At 39.0% G+C, this 27,936-nt stretch overlaps 1 protein-coding gene across 1 annotated transcript; it reads right to left on the reverse strand.

Moving 5' to 3' along the window:
• Nucleotides 1-11,719: 11,719 nt before the first annotated feature.
• Nucleotides 11,720-27,825, reverse strand: micall2a (mical-like 2a). Its single transcript, XM_084386090.1, has 18 exons — nt 27,473-27,825; nt 26,523-26,571; nt 24,097-24,238; nt 20,276-20,604; nt 19,994-20,124; nt 19,300-19,815; nt 17,648-17,847; nt 17,241-17,319; nt 16,659-16,831; nt 16,470-16,565; nt 16,293-16,394; nt 15,871-15,932; nt 15,658-15,781; nt 14,690-14,792; nt 14,440-14,513; nt 13,082-13,196; nt 12,896-12,942; nt 11,720-12,789 (listed from the first exon to the last, which is right to left on the reverse strand). The coding sequence occupies exons 1-18, from the start codon at nt 27,613-27,615 to the stop codon at nt 12,704-12,706; spliced, it is 2,571 nt and encodes an 856-aa protein (XP_084242216.1). The 5' UTR covers nt 27,616-27,825; the 3' UTR covers nt 11,720-12,703.
• Between the last annotated feature and the right edge of the window lie 111 nt (nt 27,826-27,936).

A 27,936-nucleotide genomic window follows, 5' to 3' on the forward strand; every position in this document is an offset into this window, starting at 1 on the left:
CCTCAGAGGATACCGACAACCTCGGCCCGAACAGGCAATTAAGGCACCGGTGGCTTTGCGCTTGACTTTGAGCGCTAGTTTGTTAGCCGGTCACGTGTGCAAGGCGTGCGGAGGGGTGAGGAGAACCCGATCGCACGCTCTGACTCAGGCCAGACACTAATTAGGGTGAAGAGGAGGCCAGTGGACACGCGGTGTGATTAAATTTAGATCTGGAGGGAGATCTTGACCCTGTGTGCCCCTCATCTAAGTGACATTTACCCAGGATAACCACACTGCAGCTGAGGCTTATTAACCTTTTGTGGGCCTCAACACCACTGACTGGCTTAATTGGCAGATGGATTATTAAATAGAGCAACTTCAAGATGATTGAACATCTCATATCTACAACGCACAGGTTAGTCGGTAAAATCTTATTATCACTTAGGCTTTGGGGTACAGTGGCCTACATATACACCAGAATGGATCATTTTTGGCATTATAATATTAACAATGCAGGCCGGGGTGCCACGAGAGCGGAAAAGAGAGGAGTTTTGATGATAATGGTGTTTAAAGTGTGCGCCATCAAAGGGTCACTAGCAGAATATCTCCGGTTTCTCAGCATTCACAGTCCCTTGGGAAGTAAAATCCGCTGTTAATCATCAAAATGACCGTTACGCATTGCCAAGCGCTACACGGTGTCGGATCCGCCTGGAACGACTTAATCCATCACAACCGATTTGGAAACTTTCAAAAAAATCAGGTTGGCTCTGTGCGGAAATCTTCGAGAGATTTAAGAGAGAACAGAGATGGCGCTCTGGGCCTCGCACAGAAACAACCGTTCCCCCTGACTCGTACAAAAGAAAATGCTGTACGCTCCTTTTTCTGCATAGCCAAACAGAGCTGCCAGACGTGTGTTTAAGCATGATCCATTCACCGGGCTTTGCGCCGCTCTGCCATGTCAAATCAATGCTTTCAAGAGAAGCACGAGTCAGCCATGTTGGATTCGGTTCTGCTTTTGGGAAATAAGTGGATCATATTGGACACATTACCATACTTGTGTGACTGAGGCGCTCGCTCTCTCATATTCAAAAAGGAGATCATTGCACAGCATGTGATAAATGTCACCTCAGAGCAATGACCCGCATTATGTATTACCCCTGCTGCAGGCGTGCTCCTGCACCTCTGTGATCAGCTGTGGCTACTTACCCCCCACGTAGGCTGCCTCCGACGGTCTATATGGAAAATCAAACCCCTGACACTGGAAAAAAATTAAAGAGCATGTGTTAAAAACACTGGTGTAGGTTTCACCTACTTTGATATATTTGTGTGTTTCCAGGGACAAAGTGGAAATTGACGTCATTTCATTAAAGGAGAACTCCGGTCAATTTTAACATTGAGCTCATTTTTTTGTACATTTGGAGTGCTGTCAGTACAGAGAACAACGACAACAATCGGTGTTGCCTACACCGTGTTATCCTCTTTTTAAAATTTGCACCCTGTTGACTTCAATGGGGCAAGTTTTAAACCTGCTTTTAGCCTCTTAACATCCTTGATGTGTCATTACAAGTGCACAGGTCATGTGAGTGATTCCTTCGGAGTGAACGCGGGTGAATCTGACTGCAGTAGATGTGAAAGATATTAATAAAAATGATGTTTATTCAGCCAGCGAACATACCTGTATTTACATCCTGTTTTCGGTCGAAGTCCACAGTAGTCGATTGTCGAGTTCACGCGCGTGATCATAGGTACTAAACCTATGCGCGTGAACTCGACAGTCGACTACTGTGGACTTCGACCGAAAACAGGATGTAAATACAGGTATGTGCGCTGGCTGAATAAACATCATTTTTATTAATATATATTATATTATATTATATATATATATATGCCATTTTAAAACGTAATTTATTCCTGAGGAATAAATCATTACTCTAGTCTTCAGTGTCACATGATCCTTCAGAAATCATTCTAATATGCTTGTGTGATGCTCAAGACATTTCTTAAAGAGTTAGTTCACCCAAAAATCAGCTACACAACTACCACTTTGAAGCTTCAAAAAGTTCATAAAGAGATCGTAAAAATAATCCATTTAATTGAGCGGTTTAGTACAAATTTTCTGAAGAGACTCGATCGCTTTATATGATTAATTCAACTCACACATCATTTGTGGTAAAAGGAAGCTCAAACATGTTCGCTTGACGCGCGAGAACCATGGGTTCTCATTGGGGTTCATTCTCGTGTGTTACGCAACACATTTGAGCTTCAGCAAGAGGTTTGTTCTCGTGCATCAAGCAGGTTCGGCTGAGCTTCTGTTTATGTTCACTGATCAATGTTTACATGTGAATAAAAGTGGCCTAAATTAAATCTGTTCATCATATAAAGCAATCGAGTCTCATCAGAAAATGTGGACTAAATCGCTCAATTCATAGGGATTCGTTTTACAATCTCTTTATGAACTTTTTGAAGCGTCAAAATGGTAGCTGCATAGCTGTCAATGGAGGGACAGAAAGCTCTCAGATTTAGGTAAAGTCCTAATATTTTTTTTCTTTATCAAGTTAATTATTCAAATATTTAAATTTGTTAAATGTTTGTTTTGAAATGTGTTTAGTTTTTTTTTTACAGGAAAACAAAACATTCTTATTAAACTGTTTTGCAGTGCATATATATATATTTTTTTTTTTGAAATTGTGAAAACCCAATACATACTAATATTCAAAACATTCTCCAACCAAGCAAACATTATCCTCCTCTATAAAGAGGTTAAGCTCTTTTGTAATTAGCACACACTCTAATACATACCACGATTTAATAGCCTTACTGAACAAGACAGGCTGCTTGGCCTCTTCAGCGAGGTATTTTCAACACTAAAATGAGTTTAAGCTGCATTTGTGTGTTTACATGAAGAACAACAACAACAACTACGAAAAAAAGAAAGAAATGCGCACGAGACTTCACAAGGAGCATTGCATGCAATAAATAAATCCAATTGATAAAGGTATAATAGTGTGCTTTGAACTTGAAAGTGCAATTATTTTTCATATCAAACACACTTTTGCACATTCACACAAGAATGCAGCTAGGAGATGCTTATTGCGATATAATTACAGGCTTTCCAAGATTTGACTCCCATTCCTTAGCCTATAGGCTCTAATTGCAAATCTTTTTATTCATTAAACGAACACCGCTTCACAGCATTCTTTCCATGATAGACATCTGAACAGAAAACATTTTTCAGCGAGCCATGGCCAATTAAAGTTAATGTTCGACAATACAGTGCGTCGTGTAGCATTTTCCCATCAAAACTATTTGGACAGCAAATCTTAACACGCATCCCAACTCTTTGTTTGCTCTCCGAATGCCTACAAAAGCCACAAAACCCTGCGATACCCAAAGCAGACCAAGTGGAAAAAGTGACTTGAGAGATGCATTTCTAATTAGAGATGGTGTTGGATTTTTATCATTAAAAGCTCGACACTTTAGAAGCACGCAACGAAGCCTGCGGTCGCGTCGAACCTCACGCGAAAGCAGACGTTCATCAGGGCTTTACCACTATCACACTGTAATCTGTCTGGGATTCCACGTGTGTTAACACAGCTAAAAATGTAGAAGGCAAACACTCCAACAACACGGCATGAATGTCTCAATATATTAACTGCACAATAAACAACCTATTCAATTCCAGGGATTTGCATGAGAAATGGGAGTATTAACGTGGAAGGATGTGTGTAGTCATTCAAAGTGCGAGCTGATGGCGGAGGGAAGGCTTTGAAAAGCCCTTCCCAGCGAGAGGGTTGAGAGAGCCCTGCTGTGGTAGAGACTAACACTGCCTCAGTGTTGGCATATCACTGAGCACAATGGCCTAGATTAGCAAAGTGTCAGTACTGAGCTGAAATAAGCTAATTGCTTAATTAGCTGACCCAATTCGATAAGCCTCTTCTAACATATTAGCTCTAGCTATGTAACAAATAGCTTGAATTCATGTAAAAAGTGCGGGCTTAATTACAACCGTGAGTATGAAAAGCTAAATGAGACGGGCAGCGTGGTATGAATGTTATTGTGTCTGAGACTATTACCATCCGTATATTTATAAGCAGAAGAATGGCATGACTGTGACAGACTTATTGGCTCCGAAAGTATGAAATAGAAACGTGATGCTAAACCTTTTGTTTGTTTCTCGCAATCGAGCTTTGTACCAAAAAGACCTGCTTGTTATTGACAGCTGCTGCACGTTTGCTTGAAACAATTATGGAGCGTATCGGTGAAAGTGATGTCAGCGAGCTATTGGAAATAGAAAAGTCGGGTTAAAGGTAAAACCATTTTCTCATTAGACTGAACGATGAGTGGGACAGATTAATTTACATTTTCCCCTGACATATTTTACATACACAATCTTTTGCTTAGCACTGGGACTTATGGGCAAAAGAGCTCTATTTGTATAAGACGAAGTCATTTATATGCTAATTCATTGGAATGTAGACCTTCCAGATTCATGTTTACCTATTAGTGCATATAGATGCGAAGGGACATTAGAATATTGGAAATGGAAAGGACGGGGAGGGGGAGCTATGGGCAACCAAGTATTAGCACAATGTTTCCTTCTATTAATCTCATATTATGAGCCATTTCTGTTTTACTTAAGCAGTACCCAAGAGCCAGGCTGGAAGTCATACAATAAATGACCATTTTCCTGAATTGACTTTGAGGAACACATGGTGGCAAAGTCAAAAACATGCACAGCGAATAAGACACAGTAGCCTAAAAATGCTTCATAGTTCAAAAGGCACATAATATATACATCTTTAAAAAGAGTTTTACCCCTAAATAAAAATTTTAGAGGAAATATCAATCATATCAGTAGCCAAAAAAAGTGTGTGTGTATATACAGTATATGTATATATTTTTTTTCTCTCTCATATATGCTTACACATTTTATATACACACACACACTGCACACAGTATATTCAGGTTTAATTTTTGCAATTTTGTTATGTGCTTTTTGTCCTTTTTATTAGTTTGTATTACTATTTTAATTTAGCTTTAATTTATATTTCAGTTTTAGTAGATGTTTAACTTATTTCAGTTGCCAAACCATTTCGAATTTTTCATCGGATGTTTATTTTAATCTCAAACTAAAAAAAGTTGAATAGTTTGAGTTAACAAGACTGATAACACGTCATCCAACCCACTAAATGTTAATATAAGCCAAAGGTGTCAGCCATACCGTTAAGTGTAAAAAAATAATAATCTGTCTTTAAAGTTGAACAGTGAAAACAAATTTAACAAAAGATTCCCATTATGTTTATTGCTGAATATTTCAGCCCACACAATCAATTAGCCAACATACTTCGCCTAAAATCCAGAAAATGAAGGAGTGGGTTGTCAATGCCAGAAAAACAGCACTCGGCCCCGCCACCACTGGCTGGCGGAGAGGTGTGACAGATCATATTACAAGCAAGGCTAAAATGCTAATGTAATTCCACATGAGCCGGGTTTAAAGAGATCCAATCGACCATTCCTGATACCCAGTGTCGTTGTGTCTAAGAAGATGACGTTCCTCCTCTCATTGTCTCAGTAATTCACCAAAATTGCCACTTAGAGCCGCTCCAAGATGTGCGTTTCATCTCCAAGCTTCCTCTGGTCTCTGCTAGTCAGTTCATTTTTACTTCCTCCAAGAGTTCTAGCACTTCATTAACCTTGCCAGGCTCAAGATAAGAGAGGTAGAGCATCAAAAGAAGCCAGCCAACAGAGAGAAAAGACAGCACAGTCTCCACTGCACAGCGGCCATCAAACAGACATAAGCACGGCCACACACACACACACACACACACACACACACAGTGTAAAACACTCAATGAGCTCTCCTTAGCATATCAGGGCTGCTTGTATGTCTGTCATTATAAGCACCAGAAGTGTGTTAACCCTAGAATACATAAAGGATTTGTGTTTAAGGTATGCTATCAACATTTTTTTTTATATCAATTAATAAAATGTATACAGCTTGTGTGTGATCCCTGGCATTGACAAAACAGTTCATGTGTTTATCTTATGGAAAACAAGATAAAAACAGATACAGTATACCATTTAAGTTTGAGGAATAAAGACCATATGGTATTTTGTGGGCGGAGCCTACCTGGTGTCTGAAAATGACAGTTCTGCGGTAACAGTATATGGAAGCCATGGAATAAAAGAATATTAACAATAATTATTTTTAAGTCATTTGAGCTTATATCTCACAATTAATTTTTTTTCCCTCAGAAGTCCAAATTGAGAGATATAAACTCACGAATGTGAGAAAAAGTCAAAATTGTGAGATAAAAGTGTTAAATATTTCATGCTGTAACTGTAGGGCTAATACATTATGTGCCCTATGAACTGCATATTATGTGAAGATCTCAAACTCATGCTTTAATGGTAGAGTAATAGTCGCAGATTTCATCAGTACAGTCCATTCACTTAATGATTTGAAAACATTTTTCACTTTGAAATGTGCCTTCACCATCTTTTTTGCATTCCAATTCTGACATCCAAAGGCACAAGACATCTTTTCCCTCTTCTTCTGTGGATCTTGTCCGTTTTCCTCCACTTGTTACCACTGTTTATCAGCCACCACAATGCGCGTGCAACTGTGACATCTGCTCCCAAATGGTCCATTTCAGTGGTTCCCACCCCTGGTCCTGGTGTACGCGCATCAACAGGGTTGGGAACCACCGGTCCATTTTGGAAAAAGGACTGAAAAAAATAGGTGCAGGTTTAAAAAAAACAAAAAAAAACAAGCTATGAGGTATCATAACGCAATGCATTGGCGTGCAGGGGTGTTATGAAATGGAGGCAAAGTCCTCAGTCCTAGTGTTCCCATTAATGCTATCATTGTTTATTCAGACTGACAAGAGGCAGGTTTTAGCATGATGGCAGCATTGCCTCTCACTTTCCCCCATTTATTCTCAATTACACCCCACCAAACCCACCACATTAGGGAGTCCGTTAAAACTCAACGGGCGCAGGGGAGGGAAGAGAGGTGCAGCGTCCTGCTGTAACTTTACCTGCTGGTGTCACTGTTGTACAGTGTTACTTTAGAAAAACGAGTGATTTATACACTTTTTAATGTCAAATTTTGTAATATATGCATTGTTTTATTTTTGTAATATGGATTATTTTCTCATCAAATTTGAGGCACTGCCTCCCTTGCCTCCTCGGAGGAAACACCCCTAATGTTTCCTCTGTACAGCTACACACCTCCAGACTTTTAGCATGTGCCTACCAAAATTGTACACCTAAAGCATTGAAGCGTGCATAAAATTCTCTTCTAACACAGCATGTTCACCATTAATCTCTCCCTTCATTTTGCCACGAAGAGGACAAAATTATTTTTTCTTGGGAGGGAACTGTAAATCCCTGTCTGGGTTCAGTTAAAAGGCTTAAAATGTCACTAAATGACAAATTAGAAGCTTCCTCTAGCGTTATAAGACGAGCTGTTGTGGCATCCGAAAGTTACCTGGAAATGAGGTTAACATGCAGTGAGCACTGTAGTTATTAAAACAGTTGACGGTCTCATTACCCATCACAGATCTTGCCAATGAGATCTCAACAGCAATTCAATTGTACAGCATCAAAGCATTTATTCACCGGAAAGTGTCACAAGAAAGAGCTCCCATGCTGAGAATTTCAACTTAATGCATTTCAACGGATTTCAGCTGCTTACTGGAAAGCTAAAAATATTCATTTGAAACTCTCAAAACTGAGACGCTGAACATTTACTTGCATTCGCAGAACATGCGATACGAGATGGAATGACAGTTTTTCTGTTCAGCGCAGTGCTGTGATATCTCTGTCAGGAGTTGTGTGCCAATGCTGGACATCTAGTGAGCCAGCTCAGATTGTGGGTGAAAAGAGACTTTGGCATTTGTGAAGAGTTTCCATATGTATCACTTCTGTTGTGGGGCCCGTTCCACTGATCCACAAAACCAGCCGAAAGGATAAAGCGACGAGTCTCTGTGCCAGTGTAAGGAGCAGGAGCTCTTGCGAACGTGTAAAGAGGGAAAAGTTGCCTTGCCGCTGAGCAGAGTCGGGCAGAATCCTGCATTGGCGCTGATAACATGCTTGGATTAGGGATGTTTAAGGGAAGGGAAAATTATTCATTTGAGATGGATGAAAAGCTGCACTTGTCAAGTCTCCCAGTCATGCACTTTCCATCTCATTCCCAGGAGCCAGAGTGCATATTTTCCCCTCAATGCAAATGTTCGCACAGTGAAATTGTGAGCACATTACCTCCTCTCCTTAAACACACCAAATGACACAGAAACTAAATGAAATTTTCTCAGCAAAAATCATTTTGGGGTGGGTGATCAGCTTTTTACATATTGTATATGTTGTGGCGCAACAGTGGATAAATCTTTTAGTTTTTAGCTCTACAACAGTGGTCCTCAACCAGGGGGTCGGGACCAACTAGGGGGGCCTCAGCACCCTACAAGATAGCTTGCAATTATTTAAAAAAATATATATAAGATTGCATCTTTTAGCTGATTTTAATTCATTCACTTAACTGTCATTTGTATTTAAGAACCAGGATTCTCATGGTCTTGGAAAACCTGGGGCCTATACTATGATGGTAGTTGAACAAACTCAGGGTTACAGGATTAGTTTCACTTTGACAAAACCAAACCAATTCAAATCAGCCTTTGTTGGTACCTTGACGCTGACTTTGTCAACTCAGGCTTTGATCCTGACTTCATGTAACGCGTGCACATGAACAGCCAATCGCTTTCCTTGAAACTTAGCAAAACTGCAATTCACTTCTCACGAGAGATTCAGCAAGATTCATTTCTTTAAAAGTCTGAAGAATATGAAGTACATAAATGCATTCATACAGCAAGAAGAAAATATCTTTCTATATGAGACAGTACAAATGAAAGTTGTGTGTGTGTGTGTGTGTGTGTGTGTGTGTGTGTGTGTGTGTGTGTGTGTGTGTGTGTGTATATATATATATATATATATATATATATATATTTTTATATTACATATTATTCGTGAACATTTATGCATATTTTAACTAAATGTTTAATAATTGTTAAACTAAAATTGCTCTTGTGTAATGGATTAGGGGTATAATAATTATATAAATCATAAAATAATTATAAATCGCTAAAAGCCAGACAACCTGTCTGCCTAGGCAAGTTAAGTTACTACGGCGCTAAAAGTAACTTTTCATGGTGCCTAAAACCCAGGGTTGACACAAACTAAACTTAAACAATCCTGGGTATTCACCTTAACCGGCTTCATGGTATAGTGATTTCTATACCTGGAAAAGTCATGGAAGTTTTATTTTTTTTTTATAATTAATGAATATACATTTTTCGTGAACACTTTAGAATATGGTCCAATTAGTTCACATTAGTTAATGCATTAACAATGAGCAATACATGTGATACAGTATTAATCTTTGCACGTTAGTTAACGAAAATACAACCGTTCAATTTTAGATCAGGTTCCTTCAATATTATTAAATATATACAGAATATTAATTCACCCTCATGTCGTTCCAAACCCATAAGACTTTTGTTCATCTTCAGAACACAAATTAAGATATTTGATGAAATCTGATATGGCTTAGTTTTACGATCTCTTTATGATCTCTTTATGAAGTTTTTGAAGCATCAAAGTGGTAGTTGTTTAACCGCCAATTATAGAGCTCTCAGATTTCCTAAAAAAATATCTTCATTGGTGTTCCGAAGACGAACGAAAGGAACGACGAGGGCGAGTAATTAATGACAGAATTTTCATTTTTGGGTTAACTAACCCTTTAAGTGTTAACCACTTTTCTAGTTATGTCAAGTTAAAAAAATAATTTAAACTGGGAAGAATTTTCCCAGTTTAAATTGGAGTTAAAAATAAAACCCGTAAAAATCGCAAATGACTACATTTACATTTACATTTAGTCATTTAGCAGACTAGATGTCATTTTCTAGTCAAATGACTAGAAAAATCATTGGCAGTAATGTGTAAACCCTAAAGAACATTTAGTTAAAACTTTTGGATTTATGGAATTTAGAATTTAAATATATTGCCAAACAAACAAACAACAACAAATAATGAAATAAATTCCCAATATAGTAGAAGTACCAGAAATATCTTGAGGGGCCTCCAAATATTGTCTTTGCCAATGGGGGGGCCTTGGAGTGTAAAACGTTGAGAACCACTGCTCTGAATCAAACTAAGCTATATCCGTGCAGGTCCAGAGTTTAGACCGCAGTTACTAAATCCGAATCTTTCTGCAGCCGGATGATACACTGAATACATCAGCTCTCCTATACAAACATTATGATCCGTCTGATGAGAGCCAGGGCTCCAGTCTGGATGGCTAATAAATTAGAAGCACGCTTCTCGTTTACTCATCAGAGCTAATGAGGCTGATAAAATTACCTTGAGGATCATAATTACAGACTAGTGGCAGAAGCGCTAGCGCCATATCTGCAACACGCGCACACACACACACACACACACCTACAGGAAGAGAACAAACAGCTCAGCGGCCACCGCTGGACAAGCAGAGTTTGACCTTTAGAATAAACTGTACGTCAGATAAGTGTAATGTATGCTTTTAATTAAACAATTAAACCACGTCGCATTACACTGAAAGCTTGCGACGCAGCCCATGTGACATGTGCATCGCATTAGCGCACTTTCCAGCGAAAACACACAAAAAAACGCTTAAGTACACTCCATTTTCAAATCCACTTTGTGTTAGTGACCTCAGTTTAGCTGGCCTTGATCAAGCAAATATGTAAATGTCATTCAGTTATGTACCGAAAGAGAGACGCGTGCGCGCATGCTTGAGGTTAGCGATGGTGCATTTGAGCTGGCGGACCGATTTTTGAAATACCAGGCTGGTGACAAACAAGCCAAACCCCCGGCATCCTTTATCCCTTCAATTTCATCAGGCGGCTCATATACATTAAGCACTTGATCAGTAATGGCATCTTTTGATGGACACGGGCGGCGTGGACGCAAGCATTCACCTCGGAGAATTTCATTTCATCAGCCATTCACAGGACGAATTGTTTTACTTATGAATATTAATGTCCGCCTAATTTGAGGCTGTTGTTAATGCTTGTCGCTAGGAGCTTGGCAAATCAGGTCCCATTCCTGTTAAAACCATGTATTAGACACCCCCCTGACACTAAGCCCTCGCCTTTGATTCTTAATTGCAGGAGTGCGAGCATTTGCAGGAGATGGGGCGCAAAGCTTTAATTAACTCTAATATCACACGTATTCAGTCTCGACTGTCACCCGCATCACGCGTGGCGTTCTGCACCAATATCCTCCTCGGCTCCTCTCAGCTAGAGAGAGATGGTGTTCCAAGTTCATGATCACAATTTCATGCATCTTAAATTGGGGATGGATGGCCTGTAAGCAGTGGCATGATATTAAATGTGAGTAAATTATCTTAATGCATTTTACTAAAACCCATATTAAATGATGGCTGTATAAACGGCCGTTTTACAGCACGAGCAATGATAGGAACAACAATTATGGTTGCTGCAGCGAGCGTGGTGTCATTTTAATTTTCGGAGAAGGGAACCGACTGGAAGCGTGGGATAAACCGGGCATTTTGGTTATTGTGCACTTCTGACCATTTCTGCATGGATGGGGTTTTCCGTTTAACGCTTTTGGGCCTCGCAATTCACGTGCGGACATCTGAAATTCAGAGATTGTGAGCATGAAAACAGTCGCTGGTTCAATACACTAAGAAACTTCATTAAGATTTATTGGATAACTCCTTTTAAAAGTCAAATATACAATAAATAAGCATATCCATTAGTAAGCATCTCTCAAAAGAACTTTAAAAACTTCTTAAAACATTCCGTCAGTGGGTTCTCTCAAAACAGTTTGGTCAAATACTTCTATTTAAACACCATGTAAAAGACATCTGTGGAAAGACTATGTTTCTTAGATAAGTTAAATGAGGAACAGTTTTAATTGAGCTAGGTTTAATAGACCAATAATCCGCGCCTCTACAGCACACAAGTTCCTCTGCTGTCTAATCTCCAGCTTGATTTAGCATTCTCAGGAATATAAAATAACTGGAAAACTCTGATAGAAATGCATGCAAGCTCATAGTGCCCCCTTCAGGTCACTGCACGCACTGCATCTTGAAGACACTAGATTTAGAAGGCAGCACAGTTCAACTTTTTTTTTTTTTTTTTTGGAGGTTAGGGTTAAATTAAGATGCTCCACAGATTCTTGGATCACAGTCAAGAAGCATGCTTCAGCCAATCTTGGACATCTGTTTATCTGCTAATATAAGTTACCATTTATGTCTGAACAAGTGGGGGTGAAAAAAAGAAAAAAAGAAAAAAAACAGGAAAAGCAGCGTACATTTTTAACAATAATTCAAACTAGCCCACACATTTAAAGCGAAGGCAAAAATTAGCAAATACTGCAGGATCAAACATGTTTAACACTTAAAACAAATAATTAGAACTAGTATTAGCTAAATCAAATAAGTGAAAACTATCAGAACATGATCAGAGTAATAAAACGTAATTAAAAAAAAAAAAAAAAAAAAAAGTGTTAGGCTATTAAAGAAACATTTTGCTCCAAGAACTCAAACTACCTCACTGAGCCGCCTGATAGAGTTGTGATTCTTAGTCCCAAACCTTCTTAGGTGAAATCTGGACTTGGATCACTGGACAAGATCTGGATCACTGCACTCCAGTAGATCTGAAGTTCACTCTCCCATTGAGGCTTTTTTACTTCTCCGTCTAAACAGCTTTGAGAAGGACGACTTGTGTTTGTTTTTAAACTTCTGAAGACCTACACCCAGACAGAAACAAAGAGCGTTTTCATCGAAATGTTCTCCACCGATTCAAGCTCAGAGTAGATTTGACAAGATCAAAACAACGAGAGCAAAAGTTCTCACCTAGTCTTTGCATCATTTCGTTCAACTGTTGATCTTCCTCCTCCTCCCTTGAAATGTGACATTACATTTACTTGGCAGAATAACATTTACAAATATGTGCAACTTTTAAATGTGGTTAATCTTCACTTGCAGTTGCACTCAGAAAGTATAGCATTTAATAAGCAGTGTGGTTTCGTCAGGACTTACCGTAACCTGTCCTCCTCCAGCCCCTCAACAATGGCGTTCCTGTCATTCACAATCTTCATCAGTCTGTTCAACAGCTCTGTTTCCCTCCTCTTCTCATCCAGAGTCTTGAGATGTTCTAACAGCCGGACACACAAACACATTGGGTTTCCATGTTTTATGGAGACCTTTCAATGATTTTTATGCTGTATACTATATATTCTATCCCCTTACACTAACCCTACCCCATCACAGAAAACTTTCAGCATTTTAGATTTTCAAAAAACATTTTAGTATGATTTATAAGCCGTTTTTTTTTCATGGGACCAAAAAAATGTCCCCACAATGTAGGGAATACCTGAGCAACAAGCACGTTATGGCTTTTCCACAGTCTTGTAAAACATGCAAAATGAGACCAAGCATACTAAACTAAACTGCTATTACATTTTTCCAATGCTATTACATGTTGATTTCACTTTGTATCACTTATCAAATCCTGTTAAAATCACAATGAATTATTTGAAGCAACAGACAGGTCTGAGAACTGGCTCTATGTGTCACAAGAGATCTATGAATAAGATTTATTTATAATTTGTGCTCATTTCTAAATGCAGACTTACCATAACAACCAAAGAGTGAAGACATGCCATTCAAAGAAAAATGAAAAAGCTCATTGTAATTTATGAAAATTTAGAGCAGAGCATATGGTTAACCCTTTAATAAATAAACATTTTGCCATAAATAATTGTAAGACATTAAGACAAAGAAAGACATTGTAAGACATTAATTCGTAAATAATGTATTCCTTGAGTGCAATGCAAGTCCCTTTGCACTGATTGAGACGAGGGTCATACAATTTAAATTTTCCATATAGTTTTATATTAAGAAATATTAATTTAAATCGATTCAAATTAAATAAGTTCACAGTACTCTAGGTTTTAATGTTCACTGTAAGAAATTATTTTCATGATTTATCACAACTTTTTTTCTATTTGTTAAATCAAGTTTCTGTTGATTAAACCAATCTCCATTGTAGTAACTAAATTTTTTTATTTCAATGAACTCAAAATGAAGGCAACCAGGTAACTAAGTCAAACCAAGATATTTTTACAGTGTACTTGCAGGGGAGAGTTGATTTACCTTAATATTAATTTGGGAGAACTTGAGAAAACTCAAATGCTTTGCAGCTAGTTGCTTTAAGTTGAAAAATGTCCAGTTTGACATTAATCCAGCATGATCACTGGAAGGTTCTTAACACAAATAAACCATTTCATTGACATTGTTCACTCCCCCTATATCACCTGTCCATTGCTAATGGCAAAAAAAAGTTGACAAGTAATATTTACAATACATTGCACTAGTTAACCTTGCTTCATTTTTACCTGGTTTATTGATTAACCTCCTGAGCTCTCCTTCTACTCCCGGCTGCTGCTCCTCCAGATCCTGTGTTCTTGCTCTGAAAGAGATTGAGATCTGTAAGGACCAAATTTGACAGCAAGCAGACACACTAGTCACTTTTCTCCCTTATTTTGTTTATTAGTCAATATTAAGAATTTTGGAAATGTTTTCATCCAAAATTAAGACAGCTAGACGAAATTACAATTGGTGAATACAGTATAAGGGATCACTTACATGTACATCAACTCTGACTCCCTGCGGATGTAGCTTTGTTTTTTCCGAATCAGGTTAAACCAGTCCACCATCAAGGGATCCATCAGAAGGTCCCCATGACCCTCTGTAAAACAGTCCAAAGTTACCAAGGACACCAGGGTCCTAAATGAACTGTTCACATCCAACCACATAAGAGACACCCCACCTGAGGCCACAATTTAAAGTGCTCTGGAGACGGGCATCTCCAAATACTCACTTTCAACTTCTATTTGAGCTATGATTGAATTCTATTTGTCTCCTAATAGAGCACTGTAATACGGTCTAAAAAGCATGTTTTCCATTGACATTGCCTTGAGGTGGTACAAAAAACATACAAGTACAATCATACACGCACACACACAAACTTAATTTCATCAAGTGGTGGTTTTGGCCTTGGTGGGAGCGAGAGGCAGTCAGGTTCTATGAAATCCCACCGGCTGCTAGCAGCAGGACAGGTGACTGGAGATGATATTACTGTGCCATGGTGACCTTGAAAAGAGCCAATCAACTGCCCTTGCCCCACACAGCTAGCAGCCTCTCATTGGAGCCCACCGCCTCTTCTCCATTTTCATCCCAGCATCCCACAGGAGGAGAGGGAGCTTCCTCTGCGCCTCGCCTCATTTGGCCCTGGCTGCTGGAATCGAGAGCCTTTTATTGGCCACAGCCTTCCCCTAAAGGCTACATCGAAATTCTGACTCCCAGGTGGATGGGCTCAGCTAACAGGTTTGGAATGAGTGCGCGTCTCACAGAACTCAATGAACCACCCACACACACAAGGTGTTGCAACATGCCGTGTAAAACACAATCTTGAATAGCACCAAAAGGAACATCTGATCTCCCAAACAGCTTATTTTGTCCTAAACAACCTTGAACGGGAACTTCAAATTTTACTTCAACTTAGAGCAATGAGGAACACAACCATTACATGAACTACTAATCTAATCTTATACCTTCTTCATAAATGCGAAGTCTCATCTCCAGCTCCACACCTTCATTCTCCAAATCATTCAGATTGTTCTCAATGTCCTGTAGCTCTTTTGAGATCTGATCTGGTGTGATGTGGCAAGGCTTTATCTGAAAAGACACATAATATAATTAAACCATGGTGATGAGATATTTGATCTTTTGGCAAAGGACAGTATACAACATTTGCAAAAACTTACAGTAGGCGACCTCGTTTCTAGCAGCAAGCCATTTTTGGATGAAATATTTCCATTGTCGTAACCTAAAATTATTTAAAAAGACAAAACATTTTTTGGGGTATGAAAAGCTGAAGGCTAAACACTACAGAACCCAGAGACATGGTGGTGGAATAAAATATATTTCAAAACTTTTTTCCATCACAATGTCCCTTTTAGGGGCTCCGCAAAACATGGACACGAAATATGCATAAATTACTGCAAATAGTAAAAAAAAAAAAAAAGAGCAGACAGAGCTTAGACCATGCTTCTGTTTTCTACACAAGTGGTATAGATGGTGATTCACTAGCTACAATAAGATAAAAAGCAATACATTTCATCATGTGAACCATTCCGTTAAGGTTTAATAATAAAAATTGTTACCATAAGTTTTAGAAAATGCTTACTGGACGTCGCCGACCTGCAGCGAGTTTGTTTTGGAGATGAGGGTTTGTGACAGGACTGAGAGGGCAAAACACATGAGGAAAAGGAACAGTCGGATTTCAAACCTGTGGACAGAAGAAAAGTATGATCATCATAAACGCAAATCTTACCATGCTGCAGCTGATGTGGCCTGGACTTACCCTGCCCACGACAAGTCTCTCCCAAACATGAGACAACAGGACTGAATGGCTGGATAGGGGCAGAAGAACCTGCTGGTGTACATGCTCCATTTTGAACTGAGAGGGAAATAAAGTGGTAAACTTCATGCAGTGTTCAAGGTACATCTAGTATTTGAGGTTTGCGGTTTATGGTTGATGTGACTGGCTTACCCCAGGTCCCTTGCTGCTGTTCCCTTTCAGTTTTCAGGGCAACTTTGTTGGAGCAATGAGAGTTGTTTGATACAGAGGAGGTTGGAGCTCTTGAAGTATCTTGGACCTTCAAACAATGTTCACTTTTGTTTTTTCCACAAGTCAACAGGACATCAATGGCATCACCATGAGATCTACAAAAAGCAAAATAACTTCACTACAACATGACTAAGACTCAAAATCATCATTTCAAACCAGCATAAGCCGACGCTCACCTTAGATACAGTAGACGCAAACAAAATTAAAAGAATGATCAGAGGAACTCAAAGTAAGAGTCTAATGTTTCAGAGGGGGCTGGTTTAGGCGCAGCACTCCTTGGGACTGCTGAGGATTGGGGATAGAGCGAGCGGATGCACGCGGAGGCAGTCAAACACTATGGGGGAGGCAGTAGGCATCCGCCGGCTAGAGAATGGATACATGAAAGGCCCCACTGTCAGTACTCCAGCTCTGAAGTGTCATTGCAGCACACACCCGAGTGACTTTGCCTGCTTCCCCTCGTGTGGATTAGAAAGCATTAGGGAGAACTAGGCTCATCGAACTTACTTTAGTCTTGGTCCATTTGGAGCTGCCTTTGGCTTTGATCTCCAGTCAGTTGGGGCATCGCAGCTCTGAACATCTTTGGCTGAAGCAGATGGAAAAATTATGGCAAACAAAAAGCACGAGTCGCACAATATCAAATTATGCCATTTGAAGCCGTGCCGTCAAACAGAAAGGATTAAAATACTGCAGGGCAGAAATCAGTCTTAAGATTCAATCTTCCTGACTACAAAACAAAACAAAAAAACAATGGATGCTAGCCCATGGCTTAATTTAACCGCTTTCCTGCCCATGTTCTCATCTCATACTTATTACGTATATTTATGGAAATATTTCCCATGTGACCTTTAGAAACCATTTTAAAAAAAGACCACAATCCATATAAGCAAAGGTCATCTGTGAGCGAACACCACCTTTGGCAGTAGAAAGCAGCAGGGATGGAGGTCTGCTGCGCTCCTTGCTGATGGCACTGAGGTAGGAGGATTCTTTGCTGTTCATGCTGCTAGCAGAGCTGGATGGAGTGGCCTGATACAAGCTCCTTCCTGTTGCATCTCGTCCGTGTAACTCCTGCCTCCAACTGGAGTCCTCAGCAGATGAGCATCTGATTTGTATCCTGTGTGAGACATACAGCATTTACACCATGATCATACGTACAATATATGAACCAGATATACTGACACTACCGTTCAAAAGTTTGGGTTCAGTATGTTTTATATATATATATATATATATATGTATATGTGTATATATATATATATATATATATATATATATATATATACACACACATACACATATACATGTATATATATATATATATATATTCTGCCACTTTTGAGTTGATCGTCATTACCAAAAAATATATATATATATATTAAGCAGCACAACACATTGATAAATGTTTCTTGAGCAGAAAATCATCATATTAGAATGATTTCTGAAGGATCATGTGACACTGAAGACTGGAGTAATGATGCTGAAAATTCAGCTTGGCCACAGGAATAATTATCTTAAATATTAAAATAGAAAAGTTACTCTAAATTGTGATTTAACAATATTACAATTTTAACTATTTTTGATCAAATAAACAGCGTTGGCGAGCATAAAAAAAAAAATGATGATCCAATTTCTCACCAAGCATTCATTAAAGCTTTTTATATAATAATAATAATAATAATAATAATAATAATAATAATAATACTAATAATACTAATAATAATAATGCATTTTATTTAAGGTGCCTTTCAAACCACTCAAGGTCACCATACAACAAGTAGCACCAGTAACAATATTAAAACAGAAAATAACAGTAAATGTCAATAAAAAACAGCAATAGAAAAGTACTGGACTTGAGTGCACAAAGTAATCATGGAAGATAAGCAGTTCTGAATAAATGAGTTTTAAGTTTGACTTTAAATTGAGCTAACGAGTCTGAATTACGGATGTTGACTGGGAGAGAATTCCAAAGACGAGGAGAAATACGACTAAAGGCCCTATGGCCCATGGTGGTTACTGGTTAGACGAGCAGAAGGTGTATGGAGGAGACCCAATGAAGAGGAACGGAGAGTTCGAGAAGGGGTGTAGGGCTGTAAGAGGTCTGAAAGGTAAGGTGGAGCGAGGTTATGAAGAGATTTGTATGCGAGGAGGAGAATTTTAAAGTTGATAGGAAGCCAATGTAGCTGTTGAAGTGATGGGGTAATGTGTTGAATAGGTGAAGTCATGGTTATGATACTAGTTCGTCTTTAAGGTCAGGTAACATCTTAAGTTAAGCAATGTTTTACACTTTTTAATTTTTTTTAAAGGTGTCTAGAACCTCTTTTGAAAAGATGCATGACCTGCAGTGTTGTACTTGCCAAATAAGAACATTAACAAAGGGTTCGAGAAATCCTTAAACCAAAATACCCAGCATTTATGAACCGTGACAAACAACCCACACTTTAAAAATGATGTAGGGGTAACATTTCTGGTGTGAAAAACAAAATAGGTCATTTTTCACCTGAGAAATGGTTGATCACTGATCAATAATACTTTAAACCATGACAGCAATCATTTGTTAGTCACTCACTGCCGGTGTGCTCCTGGGTCATTATTAAGCGCATTGTTGTTATTTCGGTTTCCTTCAAGGAGTTGTTTTCCGTTTGTCAGTGCACTGGTTCGGTCTTCCTCCTCCATCTTCAGACTGGCGTTCTGATTGGCGATGGACTCTGAGGGGCCTGACTGCGGTCTTGCGGTGGGCCGGTGCTCTGCTGCCGGGCCACAGGACTGAAAGAACTTCTGCCTGGCTGCCTGAGTCCTCTGAGCAGAGGCCGTCCATGACTGCGGAGCGAGACTGAGCTCCACTGCTCTGGGCACAGCCTTGACGGGTGTAGATAACACAGAGGTGTAGCGCTGTGAAGATGGCTGATCTCCACGGTCAGATTTGGGTACCAAATCAGCGAGCGTAAAGCCACTGCTCTTAAAAGGCTTAACCATAGGCTTGAAGCCATTTTGGGCATGTTGGTGAATACTGCAGACCAGTGAGCCAGTGTCCGCTCCCAGTTTATATGCCCCAGATTTCAGTGTGCCATAGCATACACTACACCTGTTTAAGAGAGAGAAATCAATAAGAATAATAAAAAAAGTAAATAAGTGTTAAATTAGAAGTGTACATTGCAATAAAATAACTTACAAAAGTTACAGTACATGCCAAATTGCCATACTTATCAATATTTATGAGCAATAATAGCCATGCTTCCCAAGCACCACCAATGAAAACTCACTTAAAGCAGCTCCGGTGGTAAAGTTTCCCATCTACCAGGTGCCTCTGGACCAAATGCACATGATTTCCACATACTGCACACTCGCTGTTCAATGTGCCGGTTTTATTTGAGCTCTCCGCCAAAACAGTTTTCTACAAAAGATCAGATGAATGAAAACATTCCAAACTAAAAATCAATTTCCCAAATCAAGACTGAATCATTCTAAACTCATCCGTTTATAACTAGGTCTGAAGACCAGTCATTTTTGTATATTGAATAATCAAGGGATAGGCAAACTGACACCTTCTCAGCAGCTCTGTGTGGTTGTGGAGATCTCGCTCCGAGTGGTGCGACGGGCGCCTGCACACATTTCGCCCCTGGAGATTTCTGCCAGTCTGTGCCAGTCTGCCGAGCTGGATCAGCTAGAACGTGCTTCTCTGGAGCACTTTTCTGGATGTTAAGAGATGGAGGATGGTTGTCTCTGATACTTTTTGGCATTTCGGTTTGAGGAGGACGGTTCTCTGTATTTGTTTTGAGATTGTGGTTTTTGGCCACCACAGGCAGATTCTTCTTCTCTGATGGCACCTCCTTTGAGTCCTCAGCATGCCGCTTGATACCTCCTACTCCCCCGACTGAAAATAAGAGACCATTGAGAAGAAAGTCTTAGAAATATGAATACACTTCATTTTTCTAATCATGCACTACCATTATGTTTGCAGTATACTGTGCACAGAATGCTAACTTTTTGTATGCATAAAATAATCAAAATGTGCCGTATACAGCGGACCACACTAAAGCCATGTCTGCATTAATCCAGGTAAATTTTCTTTTCAAAACGCTCTCCGTCCACATCAGCGTAAAAGTGCTTTCTCATCTCATCCATACTAAAACATCAGAAAACAAATCTTACTGCGCATGGATAATAGTAATAGCAGCTCACTGAGATGATAGAGAAACAAGACAAAGTGCTCATTAGTGTTGCACGGTGCACCGATACTTCAAAAGTATCGCGATTCTCGGAAATTAAAACCGTCACGATACCTAAATTCATTAGTATCGATACTTCTAAGAATGACCGCGTTCCAGATTTGTAAGGCCGGCGACACACTGGCTGCGTGGCGTGTCCGTTTTTATTTCAGCTCCCATGTTAAGAGCTAGAACACTGCCTGCGTGATGCGCGCCTGAGCCGCGCGGAAAACGCGTGCATGCTAGAATAGAACCGACGCCTATTTTTCACGCGACACGCAAGCGTGTTGGAATCGTTTCCAGGCAAAATAGAATAGGAAAAGATGTTTCTATGTCATTTTGACACGAATGCATATTAATAAATTACATTTTGATGTTTGAAAGTCTAGGTTTTGACATAAATGCAGATATAAATGTAATTTAAAAAAAAATATGATCGATTTTCAAATACTGCACCTCTCAATACAGAACAAAATATTCTGTAGCCTATTTTGCCGTCAACACTGCCGACGTTGTCTTTGCTGCTATATATTTATGTTTAACATTAAGTATAGGCCTTCCACAACTCTCTCCCCATATGTCAAATATATCACCAATGAGGCTTATCATATGTTACCAATATTAAACATTGTTTAATATAATCGCTGTTCATATTTTTATTCAAAGTTCATAATCAAGATAAAGTTATTACCGGTAACTCTTGTTTCTTACGATAACTGAGATAATGCTGCTAAATTTATTTATTTTTTTACCTTGAATGTCATTGCTCTAATTTATTTTTTATATTTTTATATTTCATATTTTGTTCAAATGTTTAATATATCTGCTGTTCATATGTTCATTTATTAGTGTGTAATATGATTAGAATGTTGTCCCGGTTTTAAAATAAAGCACAGCAATGATATTTGAGAGTGTTTCTCCCTTTTCAGGACAAGTATTGAAAAAGTATCGAAATCGCAATTCTTGACTTGGTATCGGTATCGAAACAATAATTTTGGTATCGTGACAACACTAGTCCTCATGCTATTCTTCTCGCACAATTATTTTATTTTTTATTATTATTACAATTATTTCATCTCTGTACAATCTTTATTCTTGCAAATTAACATTTATCTTTGCAACACTGTGAAAGTGAACAGCAAATAGCAGGCACATAAGGGTACAAACATCTATACGTACAAGACGTGTGACTAAACATGCTAAAACACACCAAAAAAGAAAATCCGCTTTCCGCACATGCTTTCCTTTCAGCCTTTCGTCAATCTCGTCAAAACTTACCGCTGTTCGCAGACGCGCTCTCGCCCGACCCACGAGTAATGCCAAGTGTGCCATTCTAACCAGTTCTCACAATAAACACCTTTTATACAGAGCCAAATTACAGACCTCTCATTAGCCAGCTGTACATATATCTTAGCTATTCAGAGAAACCTCTGAGCTGAAGCTATAATGCAGATTTTCTTACTTTTTAACTATGGAATGTATTTAAGATGAAATTGAATTATTTAATAATTTTATACATGTATTATATCATACAATTAATGCAACATACTTCAATATAATTATAGTCGTGTTAGGATGAAATATAAAGCTGTACAGAGTAAGTGCTTTTTGCGTATGTGTGGTTTCAGTTGTTCCTATTTATCGTAAATCGAGAATACATTTTATTACGAAATTATACAAGTACATTTCACGCACAAATGTGCGTACGCATGCTTAGTGAATGAGACCCAGTGTTTTTAAATGTATCCGGTAGTTGTTGTTCGTACAACAACAATGTAGTAAAAACAGAAAAGCTTCCTTTTGCGTTTTTCTGTTTTAAAGGGATAGTTCACTTTGAAATTAATTTTTGATATGTTTTAGCTTACCTCAAGGGCATCCAAGATGTAGGTGTCTTTGTTTCCGCAGTAGTTTCAATTTTGATATTTTTAGGTCAAACCGTTCTTGTCTGTCAGTCATATAATGCAGGTCGATGGTCATTGTCTCAAAACACAAGCACAGAGTCCAAATTAAAACAATTCCCCATCGTCCAAATGAAACAATTCCCCATCATAAGTACACATTGATGGCCTAAGACACGAAACGAGCGGTTTGTGTGAGAAAACGAACAGTATTTATATCGTTGTTATCTCTTGAAAACAGCACACATCCAAATGATCTGACGGCGCGGGCGGGTATAGATATATACATAGATGTCGCCTTGGCTACGGTTTCGTTCCAATGAACTGCAGTAGCGAAGGCGACATCTAGTGTATATACATCTATACCCGCCAGCGGGCGGGTATAGATATATACACTAGATGTCGCTTGGCTACGGTTTCGTTCCAATGAACTGCAGTAGCCAAGGCGACATCTATGTATATATCTATACCCGCCCGCGCCGTCAGATCATTTGGACGTGTGCTGTTTTCAAGAGATAACAACGATATAAATACTGTTCGTTTTCTCACACAAACCGCTCGTTTCGTGTCTTAGGCCATCAATGTGTACTTATGATGGGGAATTGTTTCATTTGGACGATGGGGAATTGTTTTAATTTGGACTCTGTGCTTGTGTTTTGAGACAATGACCATCGACCTGCATTATATGACTGACAGACAAGAACGGTTTGACCTAAAAATATCAAAATTGAAACTACTGCGGAAACAAAGACACCTACATCTTGGATGCCCTTGAGGTAAGCTAAAACATATCAAAAATTAATTTCAAAGTGAACTATCCCTTTAAGACAACATTGTCAAAACGATCATTACGTATTATTCATGACAGGACAGTAGTTGGCGATATCACTTTGTAAGTGTCATTTTTGTAGTTTACACAGAGACATTAATTTCGTTTTCAAAAACATGCACTTTGAATCCCATTTCCAAAAGTTTGTGTTTTCAGACCCCAAATACCATTGTCCTGTAATGAACGGCCAAAACAAGATTTTAGTTGAAACCGTTGTCATGTACACTTCAAAAAGCTCAGTTTTTAAAAAGCTGTCTCTGTGTGGAAAGGACAAGACAAAAAAAGTATTTTTTGGATTAACAATATAGACCTAGCCTGAAAGGAATACTGTATCCCACAATGCAATATTCTCAACTATGGGCAGTTGGCTCAAGTTATGAGTCAAGCTAAGACATTTACACAGTTAATAAAAATGGTGAACTCAGTCTTACTTGGTGACTGGCCGTGGAAGTAATTATAGTACTGTGAGACATATGTGAGGATGCTGAGTCTGTCTGGGACAGGCAACGCCACCATGTCCTCTGCATCTAGAAGAGCTGGGATTCCCAGATGGTCTTCAGCCACACGGAACGCCTGGAGCACATCACACGACAGAAATCAGCCATTAAGTTCACAACGCCACATAATCCACGCAAAAGAAAACAGCAATTAGACAACCACAACTACAAAAAGACGAGCACACACACACACATAACTGAACATCCTTATTCAACATGACCTCATATGATTGTTTCAGGCCGCCAATATCACGCTGTGGCAATGGTTTTGTAGGGGAAAGGAACTTGGCCGATTAGTTGTAAACACAGACAAGGCACACAAAAAAAGCAGTCGTCAAAAATAGAATAGGCCAGTAAGCAGCAGTCTGGCACCACATCAAGATGGCCCGAGCAGGGAGTGCATAATGAATAGCACATTTCCTGTGCGCGCCGCGGCCTGGGAACGGGGACAGAAGAGAGGATACGATGGCATTGTTTAGGTCTGACCTGGACACACTCATTTTACAGGATAGCTGAGGAGGGGCGGCACATCCTCCATGATGCAGCTGCAACATCCTGTTTATCTTTTGTATGGCAGCACTGAGAGGCTGATATGAAATAAACATTTCAATTAAAAACTGTCTGGGTTTAACCAAAGCACACTGGGAAAACAGCTTTTCTTTGGTGTTTAAATGCACAGAGGTAAGTTAATCTTGACAGAGAGGATCAGGTGCCCTGTGGATGACTGTCACCCTTCTTTATAATGCATTAACTGGACAGACTCCACGCGGCTCGGGTTCAAACTACAGCGGGCTGCTTCCTATAGAAGTGGTGAGGGTTTGTAACAGATCTCAGAGTGTGTGGCCTATAATTTACAGTCTCTGAGGAAGCAACCAGAGAAAGAGCTCATCATTGTGACAACGTCCCAGTTGTGGCACGTCTCACCACCTCATTCTCATAAGCACTTCCTGATAGGGAAGAAAAATAATTAGGTCATCGGTCCTGGTCGGACAGTGTCCCTACACTCAAACACAAATTGCATTTTCCATACAAGACACACACTATCAGAAGCCAGTTTCTGGGTAAATCAAAAATTAAATAAAATTTCAATATACCATATACTCTCATTTTAATCTGATATCTACTATTCTTGAAGTAAATTTACAAGTTGCCTGTGATAGTTAAAATGCTTACAGCGTGGAATCTTTAAAATGAATAAATACATCTTTGAATCAATCAAGAGGGTGTAGTACTCAGTCAATGGGGGAAAAAATACTTTAAGTCCTGTTAAAGCAACACTAAGGAACTTTTCCTCTTCGGTCGCCCTACAGGTTGGAAGCGGAATTGTCCATTACCGCTGTCGTAAATCATTTCGCCGCCAGCAGCCTACGGTCGCACGCACGCTCACTGTTTATCTAGCGCCGGCTTTGGAATGAACGATGTCCACAGACAAGGTAGAGTATGTTGCATGATTTCATGAAAGTATGATGTATTGCGACATCAGAAACGAAGAAAAACTAAATAATGACTATTGTAACGCTTGACGTAAAGCAAGTCAAATTTGTAGTTTTCTTATGTCTCATTCGAACTACAGAAACGCTACCCAGTTTGGCAAACTTGCATAGTGTGGTTATAGCAGATATAGCGCTGCAAAGCGAATCCAGAAGTGCCTTTCACCCTGTTACGACTTGATGAACCACTGATACGATTTTGGAAACATTATTTTAAGGTAAAAAAAAAATGTTACTTAGTGTTGCTTTAAGTACATTTTGATGGTTTGGGATACAAAATTCTTCTCTATGTCCCAAGTAGGGTTGCAAAGTTTCCAGAATTTTTGGAAACTTTTGGAAACTTCAGGATTATTTGGAAATTTTCTGGAACTTTTAGAAAGTTTCTGGAAATTTACCAGAAATATTCAGCCCCTTTGCAACCCTAGTCCCAAGTTCACACAGGACAAGTCTGAAACTTTAGACAGTTTCGCTAGAAGATATTTTCTGCAGAAACTGAAGGATATCTTTATCCTGCCAAAAGCTATTGCTCCAAGACTCGACCGATCAATAGACTCTTTTACTGAGCAACTAGTCTCATTTGAGATTGCTGCAAAATTAGATCACATGCATTTTACAAGCAGTGGGAAAAGGGTCTCATGCACTAATTCAGGTCAATAAGAGAAACAATCCACGAATGCTGCGAACTACACAAAGCTGCGTCACAAACAAACATCCAGCCATCCAACCACGTTTGCATTTTCACAGGACAGTAGCAGACACACATCTGTACAGGATACAGGATGGCAGCAAAACATGCAAGCAATGAGTCAGTCTGCATCAGGCATGTCTTGTCGTGGTTTCCTAAGATCAAGGCCAAACAGAATAACTTACCAAGTGGTTGTTGTAATACACGTTGTCTTTGGAGAGAGACTCAAAGTTTCTGAAAGAAAGCAAGGACATGACTCACCAGACAGACACTTTGAGAAGTGTTACAATACAATGTTGATGCTAAAATAAGTTAAAGCACAGAAATAAAGGTGGTTTCAAGGTGTAAATGCATCAAACTGTAAATTAAACATAATACTGTGACAGCTTTTAAAGGTCACAAAACCTACAATATTAAATGTATATTTAACATAAGCAATAGGTCTATTGAGGCTATGGCAAAAATAACACAGAAAGGATGCAGAAAAAGACAAATGTATGTAACAATTTGAATGTACAAAAGAAAGTGTAAATCTCAGATCCCCTGACTTTTTTTAAATTACATTTTGCCTTCACTAGTTGATTTTAAATAGTTCTCTAAATGTGATAAATACACATACTACATAAAAATATTATAGTAGTCTCACGATATTAAGTCATAAAAGCTACAAAAATAATTATAAAATCCTTTAACGCTTTTACAAATATTTTAAGATCACAGCATGTCAATTACCCATGAATCTGCGGTCATAATTTCATTGTAGGACAATACAGTGCCCTCTGAAAGTTGGACAATTCAGCTACACACTTAAAAATTAACAATCAACACAATGCTAGAGTGTAGGCTACTAACTTTTCTTTGCCATTTTCTTCTGCCACTCAAATGGATGCATGAAGTCAGTTCTCCTCAAGTTCACAGAGAGTGTCCAAATACTTAATAGTGACCGGGCATAGATTAAAATGTAAATGTCCAAATACTTTTTGCATAAAGTAGCTATAGACCACACTAAAAAGTTTAAACATCCCACACTCCTTTTAAAACTCTTGGTAGCCTATTTTGGTATACTTTACTCTCTTAGTTAGTGAACAACTTCTGCATCCTAATCAACGACCGTTTATAAATAAACGTCTCTTACATGAGGTCCGGTCTGAACTTGTGGATGAGAGCACAGAAGGCCAGTCCATCTCTGAAAGATGTGCTCATGTTGTTGATGGACACATCTCTATATCCATCGCACTGATTCTTACACCACTGATAAAGCCTCTTGATAGCCGCCATCCTCTCCAGAAGCCCTTACTGCCAAAACACACGGGAGATGGTGTCTTTTAAATGACAGAAAACCAAAGACGTCGTTTGTTCGACGAAATAACGAGGCATGGGAGAAAATGACTGAGGAGACAGTGCGGGAAGTCACAGTGAAAGAGAATAAAAAGAGTTGAAGCGTATGTGAATAGAAAGCGGCGTTTCCTCAGAGCTGTTCACTACTGCAGAACAGCGCGCGCGGCACCTGTGGAATACACAGAGGAAATCAAGGGGGAGGAGCTTCAAGCCATCAATAATTAAACGCTAATTGTTTTTTTTTTATCGAATATTTTTTTC

This window comes from Rutilus rutilus (assembly GCF_951802725.1).
Source record: "Rutilus rutilus genome assembly, chromosome: 1".
Lineage (NCBI taxonomy): Eukaryota > Metazoa > Chordata > Actinopteri > Cypriniformes > Leuciscidae > Rutilus > Rutilus rutilus.

Excerpts from the sequence above, each read along its gene's own strand:
- micall2a (XM_084386090.1), bottom strand. The coding sequence starts at position 27,615 with ATGGCGGCTATCAAGAGGCTTTATCAGTGGTGTAAGAATCAGTGCGAT. Across the intron at positions 16,832-17,240 it reads CCAAATGGACCAAGACTAAA|ATCTCATGGTGATGCCATTG; the intron begins GTAAGTTCGATG and ends TGCTTTTTGTAG. Across the intron at positions 15,782-15,870 it reads TAGAAACGAGGTCGCCTACT|ATAAAGCCTTGCCACATCAC; the intron begins GTAAGTTTTTGC and ends GTGTCTTTTCAG.